Source organism: Amblyraja radiata, chromosome 8 (assembly GCF_010909765.2).
Source record: "Amblyraja radiata isolate CabotCenter1 chromosome 8, sAmbRad1.1.pri, whole genome shotgun sequence".
In the NCBI taxonomy this organism is placed as follows: domain Eukaryota; kingdom Metazoa; phylum Chordata; class Chondrichthyes; order Rajiformes; family Rajidae; genus Amblyraja; species Amblyraja radiata.
The window spans coordinates 46,883,476-46,906,205 of NC_045963.1; the positions used below are offsets into that span (position 1 = coordinate 46,883,476).

General features: G+C 45.7%; 1 protein-coding gene across 7 annotated transcripts in view; it reads left to right on the plus strand.

The window, feature by feature from the left end:
* The window catches only part of ltbp1 (latent transforming growth factor beta binding protein 1), a 285,919-nt gene that overhangs the window by 71,117 nt on the left and 192,072 nt on the right, over positions 1-22,730 (plus strand). For 6 of the 7 annotated variants that reach the window (XM_033025817.1, XM_033025819.1, XM_033025821.1 and 3 more), the window contains 3 exons: positions 11,035-11,244; positions 12,584-12,861; positions 19,350-19,452. In XM_033025817.1, coding sequence (XP_032881708.1) covers positions 11,035-11,244; positions 12,584-12,861; positions 19,350-19,452 — 591 coding nt within the window. The remainder of the gene's footprint in view (positions 1-11,034; positions 11,245-12,583; positions 12,862-19,349; positions 19,453-22,730) is intronic. The other variant, XM_033025818.1, reaches the window with a different exon arrangement.

Genomic DNA, 22,730 nt, shown 5'->3' on the forward strand with positions numbered 1-22,730 from the left:
TATTGTCATTCAAACCTAGGTTTGAACGAAATATCATTTCTACAGTTTTTTACATTACAAAACAATCCAAGACCCACACTTAACACAGTTTACATAAACATCCATCACAGTGAGTCTCCAACATCTCCTCACTGTGATGGAAGGCAAAGTCTTCATCTCTTCCCTTTGTTCCTTCTCCCGTGGTCCAGCAGTCCAACTGCAGTGTCGAGGCGAACTGGGGCTCCGATGTTTAAGCCCCCGGCGGGCGATAGTAAGTCCTGAGGCCGTTTAAGCCACGCCGGGCGATGTTAGGCCCCGGCTCCATGTCCTTAAACCCGCGATTCCAGCGGGAGAAGTCGCCGTTGCGGAGCTCGGAAAAGCGGTCTCCCACCAGGGACTTGCGAGCTCCCGATGTTCCCGTCCACCGGGTCTGCGGCCGGTGCCTCCGAACTCCAAAAGTCGGGTCGCAGCCGCACGCCACCACAGCTCTTCCCGCTCCGAAGTTGGCCAGCTCCGCGATGTCAGTTCCGCAGGCTCTGCAACTGGAGCCCCCAGGTTAGTCCCGGCCGGAGGTCGCCGCCGGCTCCACGATGTTAGGCCCAACGACATCCGAGACCCGACAGGGAATAGTCGGGTCCCCGCACAGGGAAGAGATTTAAACGGTTTCCCCCACACCCCCCCCACCACCCCCCACATATACACAGCTAAAAAAAATAATAAAAACTAACTCAAGACATACATTTAACAAGACAAAAATAAAAAAGACAGACGACTGTAGTGGGTGACATGGTGGCACAGCGGTAGAGTTGATGCCTTACAGCACTTGCAGCGCCGGAGACCCGGGTTCGATCCCGACTACGGGTGCTGTCTGTACGGAGTTTGTAATTTCTCCCTGTGATCGCGTGGGTTTTCTCCGATATCTTCGGTTTCCTCCCACACTCCAAAGACGTACAGGTTTTTAGGTTAATTGTAATTTTAATTAATCTGCGATCGGGGCGGTCGAAGCTTCTGCTGCTTGGAGCTCCCGAAGTCGGTCCCTAAACCAAGGGACCGCGAGCTCCATGATGTTAAGTCCGCAGAGTCCCGCAGTTGGAGCTCCCAAAGTCGATCCCTGTCAAAGGGATCACAAGCTCCACGATGTTAAGTCCACAGGCTCACGCGGTTGGAGCTCCCAAAGTCGACCCCCAGCAAGAGGCCGCCAGCTCCTCGATGTAAGGCCGTAGTGCGGACAGAGATACGGTACGGAAAAGTCGTATCTTCGTAGAAGAAAGATAAAAAATTTCCTCCACCCCCACACAAAAGATAAACTAAAGATACATTAAAACATGCATTTAACAACAGACCAAAAACAACAGAAGAAGAAAAGGACGAGACAGACTGTTGGCGAGGTTGCCATTGTACGGCGCCACCTAATTGGCTTGGTATCAATGTAAATTGTCCTTAGTGAGTGTAGGATAGTGTTACTGTGCGGGGATCGCTGGTCGATGCGGACTTGGTGGGCCGAAGGGCCTGTTTTCGCGCTGTATCTCTAAACTAAACTAAACTAAACTAAACTTCCTGTTCCCTCATCAGCCTGAGTGATCTTCCCTGGCTCTCAATTAAGCAGTGGCTGGACATAAACATTGCCTCTATTTTTTGCTTCCAGGAAAGTTGACATTCCCTATCTTTGTGATCTCCTCCAGCCCTATAATCTTCTCATGAAGTCTACATTCCTCCCAATCTGGACTGACGATCTCTGAATTTAATTGCCCTGCCGCAGGTAGTTGTCCCTTCAATTTCTCTGGAATCCCTGGAAATCTCTTCCCATTCCTCACGCTCTTGATTTCTCGATATCACTTGTTTCCTTCTTAAACCGAGAAACTATAGGCCTGTCAGTCTCGAATCAGTTGCAGAGGAATGATCGGAGACTGAAGGACAGACTTACTCGTATTTGAAATGGTATGAAATTCATGATAGCCAGAATGGCTTTGTGCAAGAGAGGTACTTCATAACAAATGTGATTGAGATATTTGAAGAAGTGATGAAAAGGCTAGAGCAGTGGATAGTGAACAGGCCCTTCAGCCTTACTCGTCCATACCGATTAAGATGCCCCATCTAAGCTAGCCCAATTTGCCCGCATTTGGCCTATACCCCTCTCAACCTTTCCTATCCATGTATGTCCAAATGTCTTTTAAGTGTTGTTGTTGTACCGGCCTCAACTACTTCCCAAAGCAATCTTTCCATATAGCCGCAACCTTTGGTGTGAAAAAATTGCCCCTCAGGTTGCTATTAAATCTTTCCCATCTCTGTGTCTGGTGGTTGGATCACTTAGAGCTGATGGAAATGTCAGAGGATGATGTGTTGCACAAGCTGGTGGGGTGAAATGTCAGAAATAAGCAGGTCCAGAGAGGGTAGTAGCTGGGGGGGTGGGGGTCCAAAAGGAGGGTTTGGAGACGGGAGAAGGGTTTATCATTGGGAGGCGAGGACCTTTCCGTAGAAAAGGGCCCGGAAGCATGGGCAACGGAAGAAGATTTAACAAATTCCACCCCTCCAAATCTTTTGCACTTTCTGCGGCATGCAGCCCTGCTGGTCCAGCACCGCTACCATTACTGGCTTGTTTCCAATGTAAACCTGAGTAATCTCACAGTATTGTGGAAAGTACAAACTGCCTTGATTGTACTAGCTACCGAGTACAGAATTGTTTACATAAGTACGATTTACATAAGTCGCCTGTTGCGCAAGTCAGGGAGTGTCTGTTTATATAATTCTGAGTGGCACAGTGAAGTGAGATTGTCAGAGCCTTTTTCCCAGTGTGGAAATGTTCAATACGGGAGGGCATAGGTTTTGAGGTGAGGGAGAAATTTTGAAGGGGATTTGTGAGACAGGTTCTCTTACCCAGGGAGTGTAAACGTGCCTGGAAAGGGAAGTCGTGGAAGCAGATACCATAGCAACGTTTAAGGTCATAAGTGATAGGAGTAGAATTAGGCCATTCGGCCCATCAAGTCTACGCCATTCAATCATGGTGGATCTATCTCTCCCTCCTAACCCTATTCTCCTGCCTTCTCCCCATAACCACTGACACCTGTACTAATCAAGAATCTATCTATCTCTGCCTTAAACATATCCACTGACGGCCTCCACTGCCTTCTGTGGCTAAGAATTCTACAGATTCGCCACCCTCTGACTAAAGAAATGTCTCTTCATCTCCTTCTTAAAAGAACATCCCTTAAATCTGAGGCTATGACCTTTAAGGTCCTGTCCCACTGTACGAGGTAATTCAAGAGTTCTCCTGAGTTTCCCCTGATTCGAACTCGGAGAATTACGGTAAAAGCCGTTCGTAGGTACTCAGGGCTCTCGTGGCCATTTTTCACAGTGCTGAAAAAACTTCACGAGTTTCCGCGTTTCCCGAGTACCTGCCGTTACGAGCCGTCCACGAGCTCCGACGTAGCTACTACGTACATTCTACGTACTTACCACGAGTTTGATTTTTTTTTAAACTCGGGAGAGCTCTTGAATTACCTCGTACAGTGGGACAGGCCCTTGAGTCCTAGACTCTTCCACTAGTGGAAACATCCTCTCCACAACCACTCTATCCAAGCCTTTCACTATTCACTGAGGCATTTAGACAGGCTCATGAACAAACGGAATAGAGGGAGACTGACCATGTTAGAAGAAGAATTAGAATTTCCTTTATTGTCATTCAGACCTTACGGTCTGAACGAAATTTCGTGCCTGCAGTCATACATATAATAATACAATAATAAACAACAATAAACACAAATTAACATCCACCACAGTGAGTCCTCCAAGCACCTCCTCACTGTGGTGGAGGCAAAAATCTTAGGGCTGCAGTCTCTTCCCTCCTCTTCTCTCCCTGCACTGAGGCGATTCCCCACCGGGCGAAGGTAAATCAGTCCCGCGGCTCACCGAACCCCGCAAACGGGCCGGCTCAAACACCGCGGCCCAGGGTGGTCGAAGCTGCCGCCCTCCAGTCCAGCGGACGCAGCCGCCGGCCCGCGGCTGAACCCCGGACTCAGGTCACTGCCGCCAGAACGCCGTCCCAGCCACCGGAGCACCGTTCCAGCCCCGAGCCGGATCGCCCTCACGTGAGTGCCGTTCCTCCCTCGAGCTGGGCCGCCCCGACGGGAGCGCCATTCCACCCTAGGGCTGGGCCGCCCCGACGGGAGCGCCACAGCCCCTCACGGGAGAATCTCAGCCCCGCGCCAGGCCGTCCTCACGGGAGCGTCACAGCCCCTCACGGGAGCGCCGTTCCAGCCCCGAGCCGGACCGCCCTCACGGGAGCGAGCCCAGGGCAAGTCCTGACTGGCTCTGCCTCCGGAGTCTCGAGGTCGCCAGCTCCGCCATTAGGCCTCAACGCAGACGGAGGCAGAGAAAGGTGATACGACAAAAAGTCGCATTCCCCCGAAGGGAGAGACAGCAAGCCCTGTTTCAACCCCCCCCCACATAAACACAACTGTGTGCAGACAGATGGGATTAATTTAGATCAGCATCATGGTCAGTGCAGACATGGTGGGCTGAGTTCACATGGCTAACTATCAAAAAATAGCATGTACTGAGTCTCGGAAGCATTAAGTGCTAACTCCCACAATAAACAGATTGGTTTCACCTTAACGTCCCTGGAGTTCACAAGTTACGTAATACTGAACAGTTCAGAGCAACAGTTCACTTCCACATTCATTTCTTTTACATTCATCTTTTGATGCCCATCAGTGTCAATACTTTTGATCAGCTTTGTTACAAACAGATGACTCTGTTGCTGGTAAAAGGTTATTTTGTTTCAATTCACTTCGAATAAGATATTTTCTATCTGTTGCCGTTGCTTTCTGTCTCCTCTGGAGCCCCAAGCAGGAGGAAGCTGCCTTGAATGTGAGATTGCATCTTGGCCCCGACGTACTGTATGAACGTGCAGACTGCCTCAGGCTGCAGACAAAATTCCTTTGTGGGTGAATAAGCTTTGGGTGGCTGACAGCTCTTAGTGTAGATTAAAATATATTGTTTTTTGGAGTGGATTGCAAATAAGATTGATTCAGATCCCAGCAACGTTTTATCTTCTTGATAACTGTTAACATGACTAGGAACTGGATTGTTTTTGCTTTGAACCATCCCCCCCCCCCCCCCCCCCCATCTCAGCACAAGAAATTTAAGTTAAGTGTGCAACTTCGGCTCGGTAATTACTGAGAAGGACCGCGTTTTATTGCTCAAATGTCAGTTTTCTTTGCAACTTAATTACCTTTCCTTAAATTTCTCTCGAAGAAAATATAGATTCGGTGAGGTCCATTCAGCCCATCGCTTTGGGTCACATGCGCACCTCCACTAACATTTTTCCACCTCCGCGCCACTGTGTTGCCCATGGTGTCACGGGCGAAAGTATAGAGGGCATTGGTGTTGTGTTTCGGCATCAGTCATGGGTGTAAAGAGTGTTCAGTAGAGGGTTAGGCAGACAGCGGTGAGGTGCATCTGTGTTGTTGATCAGTGAGGAGGATTTGATGGGGACCTCTCTGAAGTACTGATATTGTGCTTATGTTGGGTTACTACAAAATGTGTCTGCTTTTGTTTGACCTGTGATTTTGGGGGCAGCGCAGTGTGCAGCAGTTAGTGCTGCTCCTTTACAGTTGCAGGGACTCTCCGGTTTGATCTTTGACCTTGGGCATTGCCAGTGCAGAGTTTGAGCATTCTTCCCTGTGTCTATGTACGTTGCCCTGGGTGCTCAGATTTCTTCCCACATCCTCAAAACTTGCTGGTTAGTTTGTTAATCAGTTGCAGTAAGTTGCCCGGGCATGTGTGAATAACCATGGATGAAGAATGGAAAAAATGGATTAGTGTAAATAGATAATTAATGATCGTCACAGCTGCAGATAGCTAAAGGGCCTGTTGCCATGGTGTATGACTTTATGGCTATTCTAATTATTTAATGCTGAGTTGTTAAATTGGGTTATTTGGTGATAGGATGCTGCATCATATTTTTGGTGTGAATTGCTGTTATTGCTTAATGTTGAGTTGCTAGCGTTCAATGTTAAGTCTGAAGAAGGGTCTCGACCCGAAACATCACCCAACCCTTCTCTCCAGAGATGCTGCCTGTCCCGTTGGGTTGCTCCAGCATTTTGTGTTTATCAATGTTTACGTTGCTGTTTTTATTGTGATTCAAATGACTTTGTGATTGATGTCACATTTTTGTATTGTATTGTTGTTGCTTAGCTCCTGCATTGTTGTTTAATATTACATCAGTACATTGTAAATTGATAATTTGTAGCATTAGGTTTTGGTGTTATTGTTTTGTATAACGGTACTTAGCTCTGTTATTGTTCGATACAGTGTTGCTGTAATGTATGATATTGCTTGCTTTGTTATAGCTTGATCACTTTTTGGGTTATTGAAATCAGTTGTTGCTTCATTGTTTGAAGGAACTGCAGATGCTGGTTGAAACCAAAACACACAAAAAGCTGGAGTAACTCAGTGGGTCAGATTGCATCTCTGGAGAAAAGGAATAGGTGACGTTTCAGGTTGAGACCTTTCTTCAAACTGAGAGTCAGGGGAAATGGAAACGACTCTCAATCCCCTGACTCTCAATCTGAAGAAGGGTCTCGTTCTGAAGCTGCAACTATTCCTTTTCACTAGAGTTGCTGTCTGACCCGCTGAGTTACTCCAGCTTTTTGTGTCTATCTTCGCTTTATTGTTTGATGTTGGGTTTCACTGTGATTGCTTGTTAATTAGCTGCATTATTGTTTCACGTTGAATCGCGTCCAGATATGTTGATGTTTGGCTGTTGGGTTCCTATTTGTTGATCCTAATATTGCATTATTAGTGCAATCTGAGTTGTTCTGCTCTGCTTTGATTTTGAGTTGCTTTGTATTGTTTGATTTGTTGTTGTGAAGTGTTAAGTCAGATTATTTGTTGATATTAAGTTGCTAGTATGCAGCTGTATTATTGATCCATGTAAAATTCCTGCATTATTGTGTAGTATTTGCTGAGTTGCTGCATTACATTTTGATGGTGAATAAGTTTTAATGTTGAGTTACCTTTTTGCTCTTTGGTGTCACTGTTCTCGTGTGATAGGTTTTTGGCAAATAGTTTGGAGGTGAGTTGCTTTGAGTTTTGAAGTTACACATGTTTGATATTGAGTTTGTGCATTACAGTAGAATTTAATTTGCTGCAATATTTTTTATGTTGAATTGCTTTGTTATTATCATATGCTTGGATGCTGTATCGTTGGTTATTTCAGAACAGAGGACATAGAACAGTACAACACGAGAACAGGCCCTTCGGCCCACAATGTCTGTGCAGAACACGATGCCAAGACCATCACCTATCTGCCTGCGCATAACCCATATCCCTCCATTCCCAGCATATCCGTATCCAAAATGGCAATAAGTTATCTGCTTGAACCACCACCCCAGCAGCGTGTTCCTGACACTCACCATCCTCTGCATAAAGATAAAACTTGCCCCGCACATCTCCTTTAACTCTGCCCCCCACAACGTGAAGCTCTGCCCTCTAGTATTTGATTTTTCCATCTTGGGGAAAAAGATTCTGACTGTCTTGCCCCACAACATTATTTCATGTTAACTTGTTGCACTTTCCTTTGCTATTGAGTTGGTTAAAGTTTGTGTTAAGCTGTGGTATTGTTGTATTATGTTGTTGCATTTTTGTTTGTAGTTATGATGCAGTGTTTTGGTGTCAAGCGTTTCTTAATTGTTTGGCGTTAGTTATTGCTTGGTGTTAAGTTGCTGCATTATGAGTGGTTACTTTAATGTTTTATAGTTTGGTATTAGGTTGCTGTTTTATCGTGTGTAGTGTTAGTTTGCTGCTTCATGTCATGGTGTTCAGTTAAGCTGTGTTTAAGCCACTGCAGCTTTGCGTTGAAGTTGCTGCTTTTGATTGAGGTTGTGTGGGCTTCTGCGATGTTACTGGTTGGTATATTGCTGCATTATTGTTGCCATTGAGTCCCTGTTCGATGTAAACTTGCTGTGTTATTAAATCACTGTTATTGTTTAATGTTACGTTGCTGCTTTATTGTTGTTAAGTTGCAGGCTTTGCAATTTGGAAAGTGTTAGTACAGGGACTAACTTACCAATTGCTTCTCTGTTCAAGGAAGAACCGGGGGGACCTGGGGACCTTCCTGATGTGGGAAGGAATGTGTCATGGGACTGGGCGTCCATGGTAACGATGAGGCAATGGGAGCCTAGAAATTGAAAGTTATTGAAGAGTTGAAAGAAGGCTCGGATGTAGGTGGGAAGGGACTGGACAAAGGAGAATAGAATGGAATCACGTAATTTGGAGATGGGTTCTGTGGGGGAGAAACAATGGGTCTACCAGTACAGCCCTGTTTGAGGATTTTGGGATGGAGATAGAAGCGGGTAGTGCGGGGCTGGGGTTATGATAAGGTTGGAGGCCGTGGTGGGGAGATTGCCAGTGGTGATGAGCACGGAAAGTGTTTAGGAGATAATGGCCTTGTGTTTGTCCGTGGGTCATGGTCAAGGAGGGGTGGTGCAGCAGTGAAGTTGCTGCCTTACAGCGTGAGAGACTTGGGTTCGATCCTGACAATGGGTGCTGTCTGTGTGGAGTTTGTACGTTCTCTCGGTGACTGCGTGGGTTTTCTCCGGGTGCTCCGGTTTCCTCCTACATGCCAAAGATGTGCAGGTTTTGGCGGTAATTGGTTTCTGTAAATATGTCTGTAGTATGTAGGGCAGAACTAGTGTACTGTTGTTGGATTGTTGGTCAGCGTGGACTTGGTGTGTCGAAGGGCCTGCTTCCATACAGTGTCTCTAAACTAAACTAAATAGGTATGAGGAGGTGTCCGAGAGCAGGCACTCGGCCTCACCATTGTAGAGGCCAGCCTGCTTGACTCCAAATGTACCTTTCTTCTTGACGGGTATAAGAACAATGTTGGGATTGTTGCTGAGTGAGAGGAAGGTTGTGTGTTGAGAGGGGGTGAGATTGGAGTGGCTGAGGGGAGTGGTGAAGTCAAGATGGTCGATGTCACAGCCGACAGTTGGAAATAAAAAGGTTCAGAGAGGATAGAAGGCAGGGGGAATCCATGAGGAGGAAGGATGTTGGAGATGGGAGAAGGGGACACCACTGTGAGGCAAAGACTATTGCCCAGAGTCGGAGGCAACGGACAAAGAGCTTGACATTATGGTGAGCTCGCACTTGTTTCCCTCCATCCCCGCCCCTTAATATCTTAATATTCCTTCCTTTATCTTCACGATTGGCAATTCTTTAATCCTATTGTCTCAAACCTTCTGTTTTTTCTTCTCTGGCCTTTGTCCAACCATCTGCCTATTAAATTACCCCAACATCTGTATCCACCTATTACTTGTCAAAGCTTTGTCCTGCCCCTCACAAACACAATCAGTCTGAGAAAGGGTCCCGACCCAAAATAACGCCTATCCATGTTCTCCAGAGATGCTGCCTGGACCTGATGAGTTGCTCCAGCACTTTGTGTCTTTTTTCTATAAACTAGCGTCTGCAGTTCCTTGTGCACATTTAATAGCTTTTTGTACACTTGTCTTCAGTCAGGGCATTGAGTATTGAAGTTGGGATGTTATGTTAAGGTTGTGCAAGTTGGTGAGGCTGCACGTGGAGTATTGTGTTTATCTGTTCCAGCTATTAATCTGGAAAGTTTGCAGAGAAGATTTACGAGGATGTGGCCAGCACTCAAAGGCCTGAGCTATCGGGAGAGTTTTGGAAGGCTGGGACATCATTCCTTGGAGCCCAGGAGGCTGAGGGATGATCTTATAGAGGTGTATAAAATCATGCTGGGAATAGATGGGATCTTATTTCTCCGAGCAGGGGGATCAAGAACATGAGGACATAGATTGGTGGTGAGAGGGGAAGAAAGATGTAACAGGAACCTGAGGGGCATTTTTTCTCACAGAGGGTGGTGGGTTTATGGAATGATTTGCCAGAGAAAGTAGTCGAGGCAAGTACTATGACAACATTTAAAATATATTTGGACATGTACACGGATAGGAAAGGTTTAGATGGATATGGGCCAAACATGGGCAAATGGGACTAGCTTAGATTGGGCATCTTGGTCAGCCAAGATGAGTTGGGCTGAAGGGCATGTTGTCATGCTGTATGACCATCTTCTGAATGTCTGCCGTGTCTACAGCCTGTACGTATGAAGGAGGCTATGAGACACCAGTGGGATGGATTTGATGGTTGCTACCGGACTACAGGCATCTTCTGCCACCTGGGAACTCGGTTCACAGCTGCATTTCCAACTAGCGAAATGCTGGATTAGGAACAGTTCTCAAGAACAGAACCCTGCTGTAAACTGGGGAGTACCTGTGCAGACATCTTTTAACTCGTTCTCGTCTCCCATTTCTGATTGCAAGGAGTTGCATTTGCCATCGTGAATCTGTTTTTCTCTCTTACAATCTTGTTGCTAAGTACTTATGTAAAACTTTGGGATAACGGTTTTGTGTTATTGTTTGTGATTACTATTTGGCATTTGGTTGTTAAATTATTGTTCAATTGCTGCGTTATTCAGGAGGGTTACATTGTGTCATAATGTTTCAATTAGCGTTGCGCAGGACTGCGTTATTCTTTGGCGTTGACATTGTGACGTTATTGTTTGTGGTGACACGTTGGGTTACATTGCAGAAGTTTGTTTGGGGTGACTGTTGTGTTGTTGCATGGTTTTACATAGCTGCTATCGTTATTTTGGGATACATTGCTGTGTGTCTCAAGAAAGGTCTTGAATGCGAAACATTACCTGTTCCTTCTCTCCAGAGATGCTATCTGTCTCACTGAGTTACTCCAGCAATTTGTGTCTATCTTCGGGTGAAAAAGTATTTCCTCATTTCAGTCCTGAATGGCCTACCCCTTATTCTTAATGGTTGGGGCGATGCTGCAACATTTATACATGGCTTTACTTAACTACGTTATTGTATTATTAATGCATATTGCTTACAGTTACACTGCTGTGTTATTTATTATGTGGGATTATATGGTAGCATGAATGCTTGGGGCCACATTTCTCAATGTGTGTGTCGAGCTACAATTGCTGTGCTAATGTTTCATGTTTCTCATCCTTGGATTTACTTTTATCAGTCGTCTGTCACCTGCCGTGTATAAATGGAGGACAGTGCACTTCCCGCAACAAATGCCAGTGCTCTCCTAATTTTACTGGCAAACTCTGTCACATCCCCGTGCAGTCTTCGAATGGGCATCAGCATCAACCGGACAAGGCTCCATCCTCTGCAGTAGTTCACTCCATGCACACACTGCCCCTATCAGTTGGAGGAAAGCCAGGTGTGCAACGTAAGGCTAATTTTTCTTTTAACTACTCAATTGGCTTTATGTTCCTTTTTTTGTCGTGCCAAGGCAATTGATCTAATTAAACTGTGACTAACGGATAGAGTTTCTTTATACTGCAAGGGAGCCGAGGATCACGAAGAACGAACCAGCAAGTGGAATTGAGGCCAACAGTCAGTTCAGTCATGATCTCATTGAATGATGGAACAGACTTGAGGGGCTGAATGGCCTACCTCTGGTTTTAGTCACATTTTTTTGTCACCACAAGAGCAAGACCATTTAACCTCTAACTCATCCCCTGCATCCGGTGATCCCGATGTGGGTGAGACCAAACATAAACTCACGACCGTTTTGCTGAACACTAATACTCGGTCCGCCGAGGCCTACTGGATCTCCTGGTTGCTAACCATTTCAACTCCCCTTCCCATACCCACACTGACCTTTCTCTCCTGGGCCTCCTCCATTGCCAGAGTGAGGCCACACGTAAAGTGGAGGACCAGCACCTCATATTTCACTTGTGTATCTTACAACCCAGCTGTATGAATGTTCAATTCTCTAATTTTAAGAAACTTCTACAAACACTCCCCTTCCCTCCCCTCTTGCCTCCTCCCTCCACCCTAGTTGTTTAACCAGTTCCACAGTTCACCTCTTGAGATCACACCTTTCCTACCCAAATTGCCTCACCGCGCCTGAGGTCATCTGTTGCCAGCCCAGATTTGTCTTGGTCTTTTCTCGCCTCCAGTTAAGATCTGTCCAAGTCCTTCTGCAGAGTCCCTGTTTTCTCTACATTACCTGCCCCACCATCTATCTTCGTCTTATCTGCAAACTTGACCACAAAGCCTTCAAAAGTAGTCTGGTTGCCCTGGGTAGGATGTGGAGAGTTTGGAAAGGAGAGTTCAGAGGAGGTTTACCCGAATGACATGAAATAATAAAGAACCATTGATACAGGGAATGGTTGAACAGATTTAGATTTTTTTCTCTGGAATGTCGCAGACCTTATAGAAGTATACAAGTTGTTTTACACACAGGGTGGTGAGTACCTGTGAAGGGCTGCTGGGATTGGTGGTGGAGGCAGTGGCATTTAAGAGCTTTTTCGATAAGCACATGGATGTGCACGGAATGGAGGAATATGGATTATGTGCAGGCACATAAAGGTGGTCCTCATATCATGTTCAACACAGGCATCGTAGACTGGAGGGCCTGTTCCTGTGCTGTACTGTTCTATGTTCCATGTTTTGTGATACTTGCAAATGAACTTTAGACCAGTCGCAGTATATTCAGTGAGAAGATTTATCTGATGCTTATTCATCATCCTTGTGTTCTGTTCTTTCTCTTCATGCCACAGTGAAGTTCTCTCCCAACATAGTGAACATCCATGTTAAGCACCCACCTGAAGCAACAGTCCAGATCCACCAGGTTACCAGAATAGACAGCTCATTCCTGGGACAGAAGGTAAAAGGTGCCAAGTCAAGCCAACAGCAAATCTCTTATCACATCCAAAGTCCTTCAGTGTCCCACGTCCCAAATTCTGTATATAACCATCATCAGCAAGTTCGCACCCGCCTATACCCCAGAATCCAGTCGAAGTTGGGACGTTGCTTCCAGGAAACCGCAGGTTCACAGGTGAGACTTTACAACTCATTCCGTATTTAACCAACTGTTAACTGCCATTGATCAATTTCCAACCTTGCAGGTGGGCTCTATTAAGATTATAAGATCACAAGTGTTTTAGAGAGAACTGCAGATGCTGGAAAAATCGAAGGTAGACAAAAAGCTGGAGAAACTCAGCTGGTGAGGCAGCATCTATGGAGCGAAGGAATGGCTGACGTTTTGGGTCGAGACGTTCTTCAGTCACCCATTCCTTCGCTCCATAGATGCTGCCGCACCCACTGAGTTTCTCCAGCTTTTTGTCTACATAAGATCACGTGATAGGAGCAGAATTAGGCCATTCGGCCCATTGCGTCTACTCTGCCATTCAATCATGGCTGATCCATCTCTCCCTCCTAACCCCATTCTCCTGCCCTCTCCCCATATCCTCTGACACCCGTACTAGTCAAGAATCGATCCATCTCTGCCTTAAATATATCCACTGACTTTGGCTCCACAGCCTTCTGTGGCAACGAATTCCACAGATAAGGCAGCTTCTTTCTCCCCGTACTCATCAGGTATTCAACAATACGATATTGTGTCTTTTTCCCACTCTTTCTGGTCCACCTAGGTTCTTTCCACCCCCTCCCCCATTAGCAGTATTTGTTAATTTATTACCCTTCTCAACATGCTTCTGGCTCCATTATTTTTCCTTTATCCAGTTTCACATATTACCTGCCAGTTAGAATATGCCTTCTCTAACTTGGCCCATTTTCTTTTTTTTTTTTGCGTTTTCTGTTTCCACCCATCACCCTTCAGCTTCTGACTCCAAAGTCTCCCCTCCCCCTCCTCCACCCATCCTTCCCAACAAGGTTCCTCATGGTAGGCTTCTCTGGAAGGTTACATTGCATGGGATCAAAGGAGAGATAGCTGACTGGATAGAAAATGGGTTTCATGGAAGGAAGCAGAGGGTGATGATGGAAGGTTGCTTTTCAGACTGGAGGCCTGTGACCAATGAGGGGCCTCAGGTTTTGGTGCTGGTTGTCATCCATGCCAATGATTTGGATGAGAACGTACAAGGCAAGATTAGTAAATTTGCAGATTACACCAAAGTAGGTGGTATTGTAGATTACGAAGATGTTTGTCAAAAATTGCAGCATGTTCTTCATCGGTTGGGCAGGTGGGCTGAGGAATGGTTCTCTGGATATTTTCAAGAGAGAGCTAGATAGGGCTCTTAAAGATAATGGAGTCAGGGGACATGGGGAGAAGGCAGGATTGTGGATGATCAGCCATGATCACATTGAATGGCGGTGCTGGCTCAAAGGACTGAATGGCCTACTCCTGCACCTATTCTATATTGTCTATTGTCTATTGTTAATGGAGTTTAATACAACAACGTGCGAGGTGTTGCATTTTGGGAAGGCAAACCAGGGCAGGACCTGCACAATGAATGGCAGGGCTCTGGGGAGTGGAGTGGAGTGCAGGGACATAGTTCCTTGAAAGTAGCATCACAAGTAGATAGGGTGGTCAAGAAGGCTTTCATCAGCCAGAATATTGAGTATAGAAGTTGGGAGGTCATATTATAGTTCCACAAGACATTGGTGAGGTCACAATTACAGTATTGTGTTCAGTGTTGGTCAGCCAGTTATATGAAAGATGTGGTTAAGCTAGAAAGTGTGCAGAAAAGATTCACGAGGATGTTGCCAGGACTCAAGGGCCTGAAATATTGGGAGAGGTTGAGCAGGCTACGACTTGGAGAAAGTAGGAGGATGAAGGTTGATCTTATAGAATGTATAAGATCACGAGAGGAATAGATTGGCTAAATGCACAGTGTCTTTTACCCAGAGTAGGGGAATTAACAACCAGAGGACATAGGTATAAGGAGAGGGGGGAGTGATTTAATAGGAAACTGTGGGGCAACATTTTTATACAAAGATAGCGGGGTATGTATAAGGAACAAGCTGCCAGAGGAGGTAGTTGAGGCAGGTACTGTCACACCTTTTTGAGAAACATTTAGACAGGTACCTGGATAGGATAGATTTAGAACACAAACCAATTGAAGGGCGAATGGTACTAATGTACATGGGGCACGCTGGTTGTTGGGCAAGTTGGGCCGAAGGGCCTGTTACCACACTGTACGACTAACTCACTATGACCTCATCTGGTTCCACCTATCACCCACAATCCCTTGCCAAACTCCTCCCTCTCACCTTCTTATACCAGCTGTCATCTACGGCACTCTCAGTCCTGATATGGATATCAACCTGAAAGATCAATCATCCTTTTGCCTCCATAGATGCTGCTCAACCCACTGAGTTCCTCCAGCAGATAGTGTTTTTGCTCCAGATTCCAGTATCTGCAGCCTCTGTGTCTCCATGTAATATAAATATTGGTTCATGCTGTGCTTTGAACTTCTGTGAGGAGACGATATCATGTGTTCATTCAAACCATAGCCAGTCATAAACAGCACACCGTGTGGTAGAAATCCAGAGGCAGGAAATTGCTGTTGCCGTTGTTTCTTATTTGAATTTTCTTTGAAAATGGCAATTGATTAAACCTCAGTTTCTGGTTGCATGATGTAACTATTGAAAGTTGTGATTTTTTAGAGCAGAGTCTGAATTGTCTAAAGATGTCTTGTTGCCTCATTTATATCAAAAGCAATGGGTTTAAGGAACTGTGTCATCTTCATGGAATTGTGTGTCAGTGGGTATATTTGATCAGGCCCAGGAGATTTATCTACCTTCACACTCCTTAGGATGTCTAGCACCTCCTCAAGACATCTCAATTTTTTGTTCCAAGTTCCCTAGACATCATGGCTTACTTCACAGTAAAAACAAAGAAGAAATACTGATTGAAAACCTTGCTCATCTCCTGTGTATGTCTCCTGTCATACATGACTGCATGGTTTGTTAAGGGGGCTTATTTTCTCTCATGTTCCACTTTTCCCCTTAATATACTTACTTGATTTCTTTGGATTCTCCTCAATCATACCTGCTAGAGCTATACTCTGTCCCTTTTTTTGCCCTCTTGATGTTCCTCAGTCCTTTAAACCTCACCAGGGATACACTTCATCCCAGCTGCCTATACCTGGCCCACACATCCTTCTTTTTCCTGAGCATAGCCTCACAGTTGCCCCGAAAACAGCACTTAATACAGATAAGTTGAGGTATTTTGGAAGTCAAACCAGGGCAGGACCTACAGAGTAAAGATTGTTGTATAGCAGAGAGATCTGGGAGTTTACTTTAGTTTAGTTTTGAGATACATAATAGAAACAGGCCCTGCGGCCCACCGAGTCTGCGCCGACCTGTGATCCCTGCATATTAACACTATCCTACTCACACTGGGGACCATTTACAATTATACCAATCCAATTAACCTACATACCTGTGTGTCTTTGGAGTGTGGAATAGTTTCGATAGTGCTTCTGTATAGGTTAAGGGCTGTTGGAGACATGCCAAATCTTGTTAATCTTCTGAGGTAGGAGAGGCATTGGTACGTTTTCTTGGACTGTAGCTTCAGGACAAATGTTTAATGAAATATGTGCCATGGACGTCGGCAGCCTCGCCAGCAGTTTGTCTGTCATTTAACCATGTTTGTTATTTTTAGTTGTGTCAAAAGTATGTTTTTGGAGGTTTCTTAGGCTTTTTTATGTGGGTGGTAGGGGGGAGGGGGGGGGGGGGGAGGGGTAAACCGTATTTCCAGTCACTTCCTGGTCGAGGATGCGTCTTTTCTCCGAGTCGCATCTTCGCCTCCCTCCTCACGGCCTACCATCTGGATTGGCACGGCCTTTCCTGTCGGAGACCGGCCAGAGCTTCAGCAGCGGCGCAGCACTGGATTTCATCGCGGAGCAGGCGATGCCTTCTGTAGCTCCGGAGTGTTGGGACTGCTGTTTAACACCGTGGAGCTGTGGTTTGTGGAGCTTCCAGCCGTGGGCAGCGCTGACTTAGAAACATAGAAACAGAGAAACATAGAAAATAGGTGCAGGAGGAGGCCTTCGAGCCAGCACCGCTCATGATCATTGTGATCATGGCTGATCGTCCCCCTATCAATAACCCGTGCCTGCCTTCTCCCCATATCCCTTGACTCCACTAGCCCCTAGAGCTCTATCTAACTCTCTCTTAAATCCATCCAGTGACTTGGCCTCCACTGCCTTCTGTGGCAGGGAATTCCATAAATTCACAACTCTCTGGGTGAAAATTTTTTTTCTCACCTCAGTATTAAATGACCTCCCCTTTATTCTAAGACTGTGGCCCCTGGTTCTGGACTCGCCCAACATTGGGAACATTTTTCCTGCATGTAGCTTGTCCAGTCCTTTTATAATTTTATATGTTTCTATAAGATCCCCCTCATCCTTCTAAACTCCAGTGAATACAAGCCTAGTCTTTTCAATCTTTCCTCATATGACAGTCCCGCCATCCCAGGGATCAATCTCGTGAACCTACACTGTACTGCCTCAATCACAAGGATGTCCTTCCTCAAATTAGGAGACCAAAACTGTACACAATACTCCAGATGTGGTCTCACCAGAGCCCTATACAACTGCAGAAGAACCTCTTTACTCCTATACTGGAATCCTCTTGTTATGAAGGCCAACATTCCATTAGCTTTCTTCACTGCCTGCTGTACCTGTAAGCCAACTTTCAGTGACCGGTGTACAAGGATGCCCAGGTTTTGCTGCACCTCCCCCTTACCTAACCTAACCCCATTGAGATAATAATCTGCCCCCTTGTTTTTGCCACCAAAGTGGATAACCTCACATTTATCTATATTATACTGCATCTGCCACGCATCTGCCCACTCACTCAACCTGTCCAGGTCACCCTGCAACCTCCTAACATCCTCTTCACAGTTCACACTGCCACCTAGCTTTGTTATCTGCAAACTTGCTAGTGTTGCTCCTAATTTTAAAATCGCGGAGCCTGGGATCTTTCGCCGAGGTCGCCAGTGTTGGAGCTCCGTCCAGCTCGGCCTGTGGACTTCGGGAGCTGCGGTATCTGGTAGGAAGTGGCCGATTTGGAAACTCCAAGCCGCTGAGAGTGTTCTCCGTTCTGACGGCGGAGCTCCGATCACCCCGACCACGGGTGAACAAAGATGAAGATGACTGAACTTTATTGCCTTCCCTCACAGTGGGAAACGTTGATTCTGCTGTGTGGGGATGTTCATGTTAAATTCTTTCATGTATTGTGTTCTTTTTATTCGTAAGGCTGTATGGTAATTCAAATCTCACTGTACCAATTGGTGCATGTGACAATAAATGTCTCTTGAACTCCTGAACTCTTGAACTTGGAACTGTAAGCTCTCGGCTGTCTTCACTTTGGCACCTTCACCAAATGGGTCGAGGAGAGGTAGATAAGACAAAGGGAACATCTATGATAGGCTGAATCTACAGTTGATGAACTTCCAAGTTGTAGAGGTTATCTTGTCAATGAACGGGGAAGTAAGGCAGGGGAGTGATGATGTCCCACCATATGTATTGGGTTCAAATTATGTTGGCTGTCAAATGGATTAAGAAATGTATTTCTCAGCTACCCATGACTAATCCTAGTAATTAACATAAAACTTGGCCAGTAGTTATTATCCTCTCTGCTTAGTGAATTATGTTTTCTCTATTGATATTATCTCGGTTTCTCATTATTTTATTCATTTTAATTAAATCTCTCAGCAGTTTCCTCGGCTCCAAGACAAAACAATCTTTAATTATTTCTATAATTCCCAGCCATGGTAACAACCTTGCTGCTTTGCTTTGCACCTTTTCTTATTACGCAATCACAGTCTTTGTATGATAGGTTGACTGCGCTGTGACCTAACTAGATCGGCACTGTAGCGCAGCGGTAGAATTACTGCCTTACAGTGAACACAGCGCCAGAGACCCGGGTTCGATGCCGACTATTGGTGCTGTCTGTATGGAGTTTGTACTATCCCCCATGACCACGTGGATTTTCTCCGAGATCTACAGTTGCCTCCCACACTCTAAAGACGTACAAGTTTGTAGGTTAATTGTATTCGTATAAATGTAAATTGTCCCTAGTGTTAATGTATGAGGATCACTGGTCGGTGCGGAGTTGGTTGGCTGAAGGGTCTGTTTCTGCACTATATCTCTGAACTAAATTAATCTAAACTAGTGCTTTATATAGTTTTAGCATGCAGAGTCAGAGGAAGGAAATTTCCTGCTCCTGTATCATGTGTCCAGGCCAGGATAAGCAGATTTTCCATGAACCCTTTAAACTAGCTTATTTAACTGTCCTGTTACCTTCAGAAATCTGGACAAATTGCAAGGACTATTGCAATGTTTAAGAAGCAATTAAACATGTGCATGGATAGGCAAGTTTAGAGGGATATGGGCCAAATGTAGGCAGGTGGGACTAGTGTAGATGGGACATGTTGGTCGGGCAAGTTGGGCCGAAGGATCTGTTTCCATGCTACTATGACTATAGTTCAAAATGTGCGCAACATCCAAATGAACTGTTTGCCTTTGGTCATAGTGGAGAACTGGGATTAATTTTAATATTCTTCTTTGGTTATAGTGTGGGAAGCCTCTACCCGGCCTTTCAAAGCAAGAAGATTGCTGTGGAACTGTGGGCACCTCTTGGGGATTCCACAAATGCCTGAAATGTCCAAAGAAGCCTTGTAAGTCTGTTCGTTGAAGAATAAAATTGCTCTTAGAACAATGATTTTGGTTTAACTGGATCCAGGTTTTAAATATCTTGCTATGATAAATTACATTGATTTCATGGAGCTTCCAGTGACACACTTTGTTTCCAGGATAATGGAGTTGTTGTTAGCACCGTATTGTGACAACTATTTCTGCAATGGGAATTATCCCCATGTGGATGTGTGGTAAACCTAGTAGAATCCAATCATTCAATAATCAGCCTTTTTTATTTCCTCTGAAACTGAAATTTAAAATGTCAGACTGTTTTAAAAAAACGTCCATGTTTAAATGTATGTCCTCTTGCACTTATGTCTTTAATGTTTTTCATGTGAAATCTTCACCTTACCTCAATTACCTTTGAATTTAGTTCCTCTGAACTATTACACTTACAATTTAGTTTGTAGTTGAATTAATTTTCCAGGATGTTAATATTCAATAAAGTGGACAGACGGGATTTTTAAAGGTAATTTCTTCCCAATAGATGTTCTGCAATTTATATTTAAAATCAAGATAATTTCTACAACCATATTTATATTATGAAGTTGGTATATGTGAAGGACAGAAGTGACACTGTTCTGTGACATGGCTTGAAAAGAAAATTGCACTGATTAAGACATATTGAATAAGAGAATAGTTGGTATCATAGACAGTGAAGATAGTTGCCAAAAATTACAGCAGGATCTTGATCAAGTGGGCTGAAGAATGGCTAGTGAGTTTCGTGTAGATAAGTGCAAGGTGTTACATTTCGGGAAGTCAAACCAGGGCAGGGCATTCACAGTGAATGGTAGGGCCCTGGGCAGAGTTGTCGAGCAAAGGGATATAGGGCACAATTGCTCCGACAGCTAGTGGTGCATTCTTGACTTCCATGCATGGAAATAGACAATGCCGGGAGGTCCAATACTTCCATATTTCTTTATGAAAGGAACCCCATTTGGCCCAGTAAATGTCAGTTCTTAGAGCATTTGCATTTCCCCACGAATGTTCACACATACACAAGAAAATAGGACTAAGAGTAAGCCACTTGACCCCCTTTTGGCCTGATTTTACTTCGGAGTCACGTGAGTGACTACGTGAAGAACCCCGCCATGACGCATGCGTGTCATATCGCTTCACGCTTGCGAAACGACAGGCGGGGTGGAGCGTCCCCCGCAGCGGTAAGTTTGAAACCGCGACCTGCAGGTAAGTGATTTACTCTGCGGTAGTTTTTGTCCCCGCGCTGTTTTTACACAGGGGGGGAAGCTGGACAAAATAGTGTCCACAAGTGCTGCGAGTAAAGCTGGCGGGGGAGGACCGCGAAGTTGCGGGAGCCAGCAGCAGCTGAAGGCACAAGCCCCGTAAGGGATCAGCTGTGCCGACTTTTGGTCCCGCGCCGGCCAGAACACCACGGCCGAGCGGGAGACTATTCAAATGGGGCCGTCGACTTTTGGACAAGTCGAAAACGGCAGGAGACGGGGTGGAACGACGTTCCCCCGTAGCGACAATTTTAACTTGGACCTGCAGGTAAGAGCTGCGGTCTTTTTGTGTTTTTACCATGCTAATTACAGGTGGAGAAACCAACGGGCTGCGACAAAGCTGGTGGGCTAGATGGGATCAGCTGTGCCCGATGTCGCCTCCGCACCGGCCAGATCCACTCCACGGCAGAAAGGACAAAGCTGGTGAGGGAGGACCGCGGAGCAGCGGGCAGCCAGCAGCAACCAGCGGCACTCGGATCACCGATAGTGGGATCAGCTGTGCCCGATGTCGCCTCCGCACCGGCCAGATCCACGCAGCCGGGCGGAAAGGCTAGACACAAAAACAAACAAGGTCGTGGACTCAGAGGAGTCCGACTTTGAACAACCGCGGGCGGCCAGCGACCGAGAGCGCTGGAGCCGGATGGAGCGGTGTGTGGAGCATTTGCTCCAATGTGACAGACTCCGGGAGATGGAGTCGGGTCACTGTGGGCCCTATGATAAACCCACAGCAGTACCTCTTGAAGGGCTGCACAGTGCTTCTACCTCATCAGAGGGGAGCACTTCTGGGCTGACCTGGAAGAGGGGTCCGCAGAAGGAAAGACAAGTGTGCAAGGGGTGCAGGAACAAGAGAACCTACTGGACTAATAAAATGGACTCCAACAAACACTACAGCCAAAGACAGCATCCCTACGCACCCACCAGCAGAACTGGTGAAAGCTCGAAGGCCCGGTATTCAAAACATGAGTCTTTTTAGGCCATGGCCCAGGCCGGCCTTCTTGGAAGATGCGGGGACCTCCAACGCCAACCAAACCGAAAATCCAGACACCAGCGCAACAACAGCAGCGAAGAACCTACAAAAAGAAGTAAACCTGCCACTGGTAACTATGGAGGTAGGTAGGTCTGGTTCCCTACAAAATACAGGGAGCATGGAGGTTGGGGGGAGACTACACTCTTTTCTGAATGCATGGAGCATGTTAACAACCGATACTTACATCTTAAGCAGTATCCAGGGATATACAATAAAGTTTATACACAAGTACAGCCCTCCAGTTCAACATATACCGAACCGAATGTTCGTGCCTTCTGATAAAGAAAAATCAGAAGCGCAAGCTGAACTGGAGCGGCTTTACATAAAAGGTGTAATTGAGAAAACTCAACACGAACCATTAGAATTCGTGTCCAATATATTTATCAAAAACTAAAAAGATGGTGGTTGTCGCATCACCATAGATCTGACAAAATACATGCATTCACCTTTGTTACTGCTAAACAATTAATTTCCAAAGGTTACTTCATGGCCAGCATCGATTTAAAAGATGCTTACTATTCAGTGCCTATACGAGGTGACCACAGATGTTACTTAAAATTCAACTGGATGGGCAACTCTGGCAGTATAAAGCACTGCCAAATGGGTCATCAGCCCTAGGCTGTTCACAAAAATTTTGAAACATCTGGCTTTGTTCCAATCCAATCATTGTCAGTAACCTTTCCATGGTACTACAAACTGATGCCAGTGCACTTGGGTGGGGAGCCACCAATACCATCACCAGCTGTGGAGGTAGATGGACTGCTCAGGAGGCATCATTATTACTCACACTGGGCATAAACTACCTGGAAATGTTGGGTGCATTCCATGGCCTAAAGTCATATTGTACTGGATCATATCACCAGCATGTTAGACTACAGATAGACAATACCACCGTGGTAGCATACATTAACCACATGGGTGGAAACAAATCGACATCATGTGACAATCTGGCTAATACAATTTGGCAATGGTGTATCCAGAGAGATATTTGGAT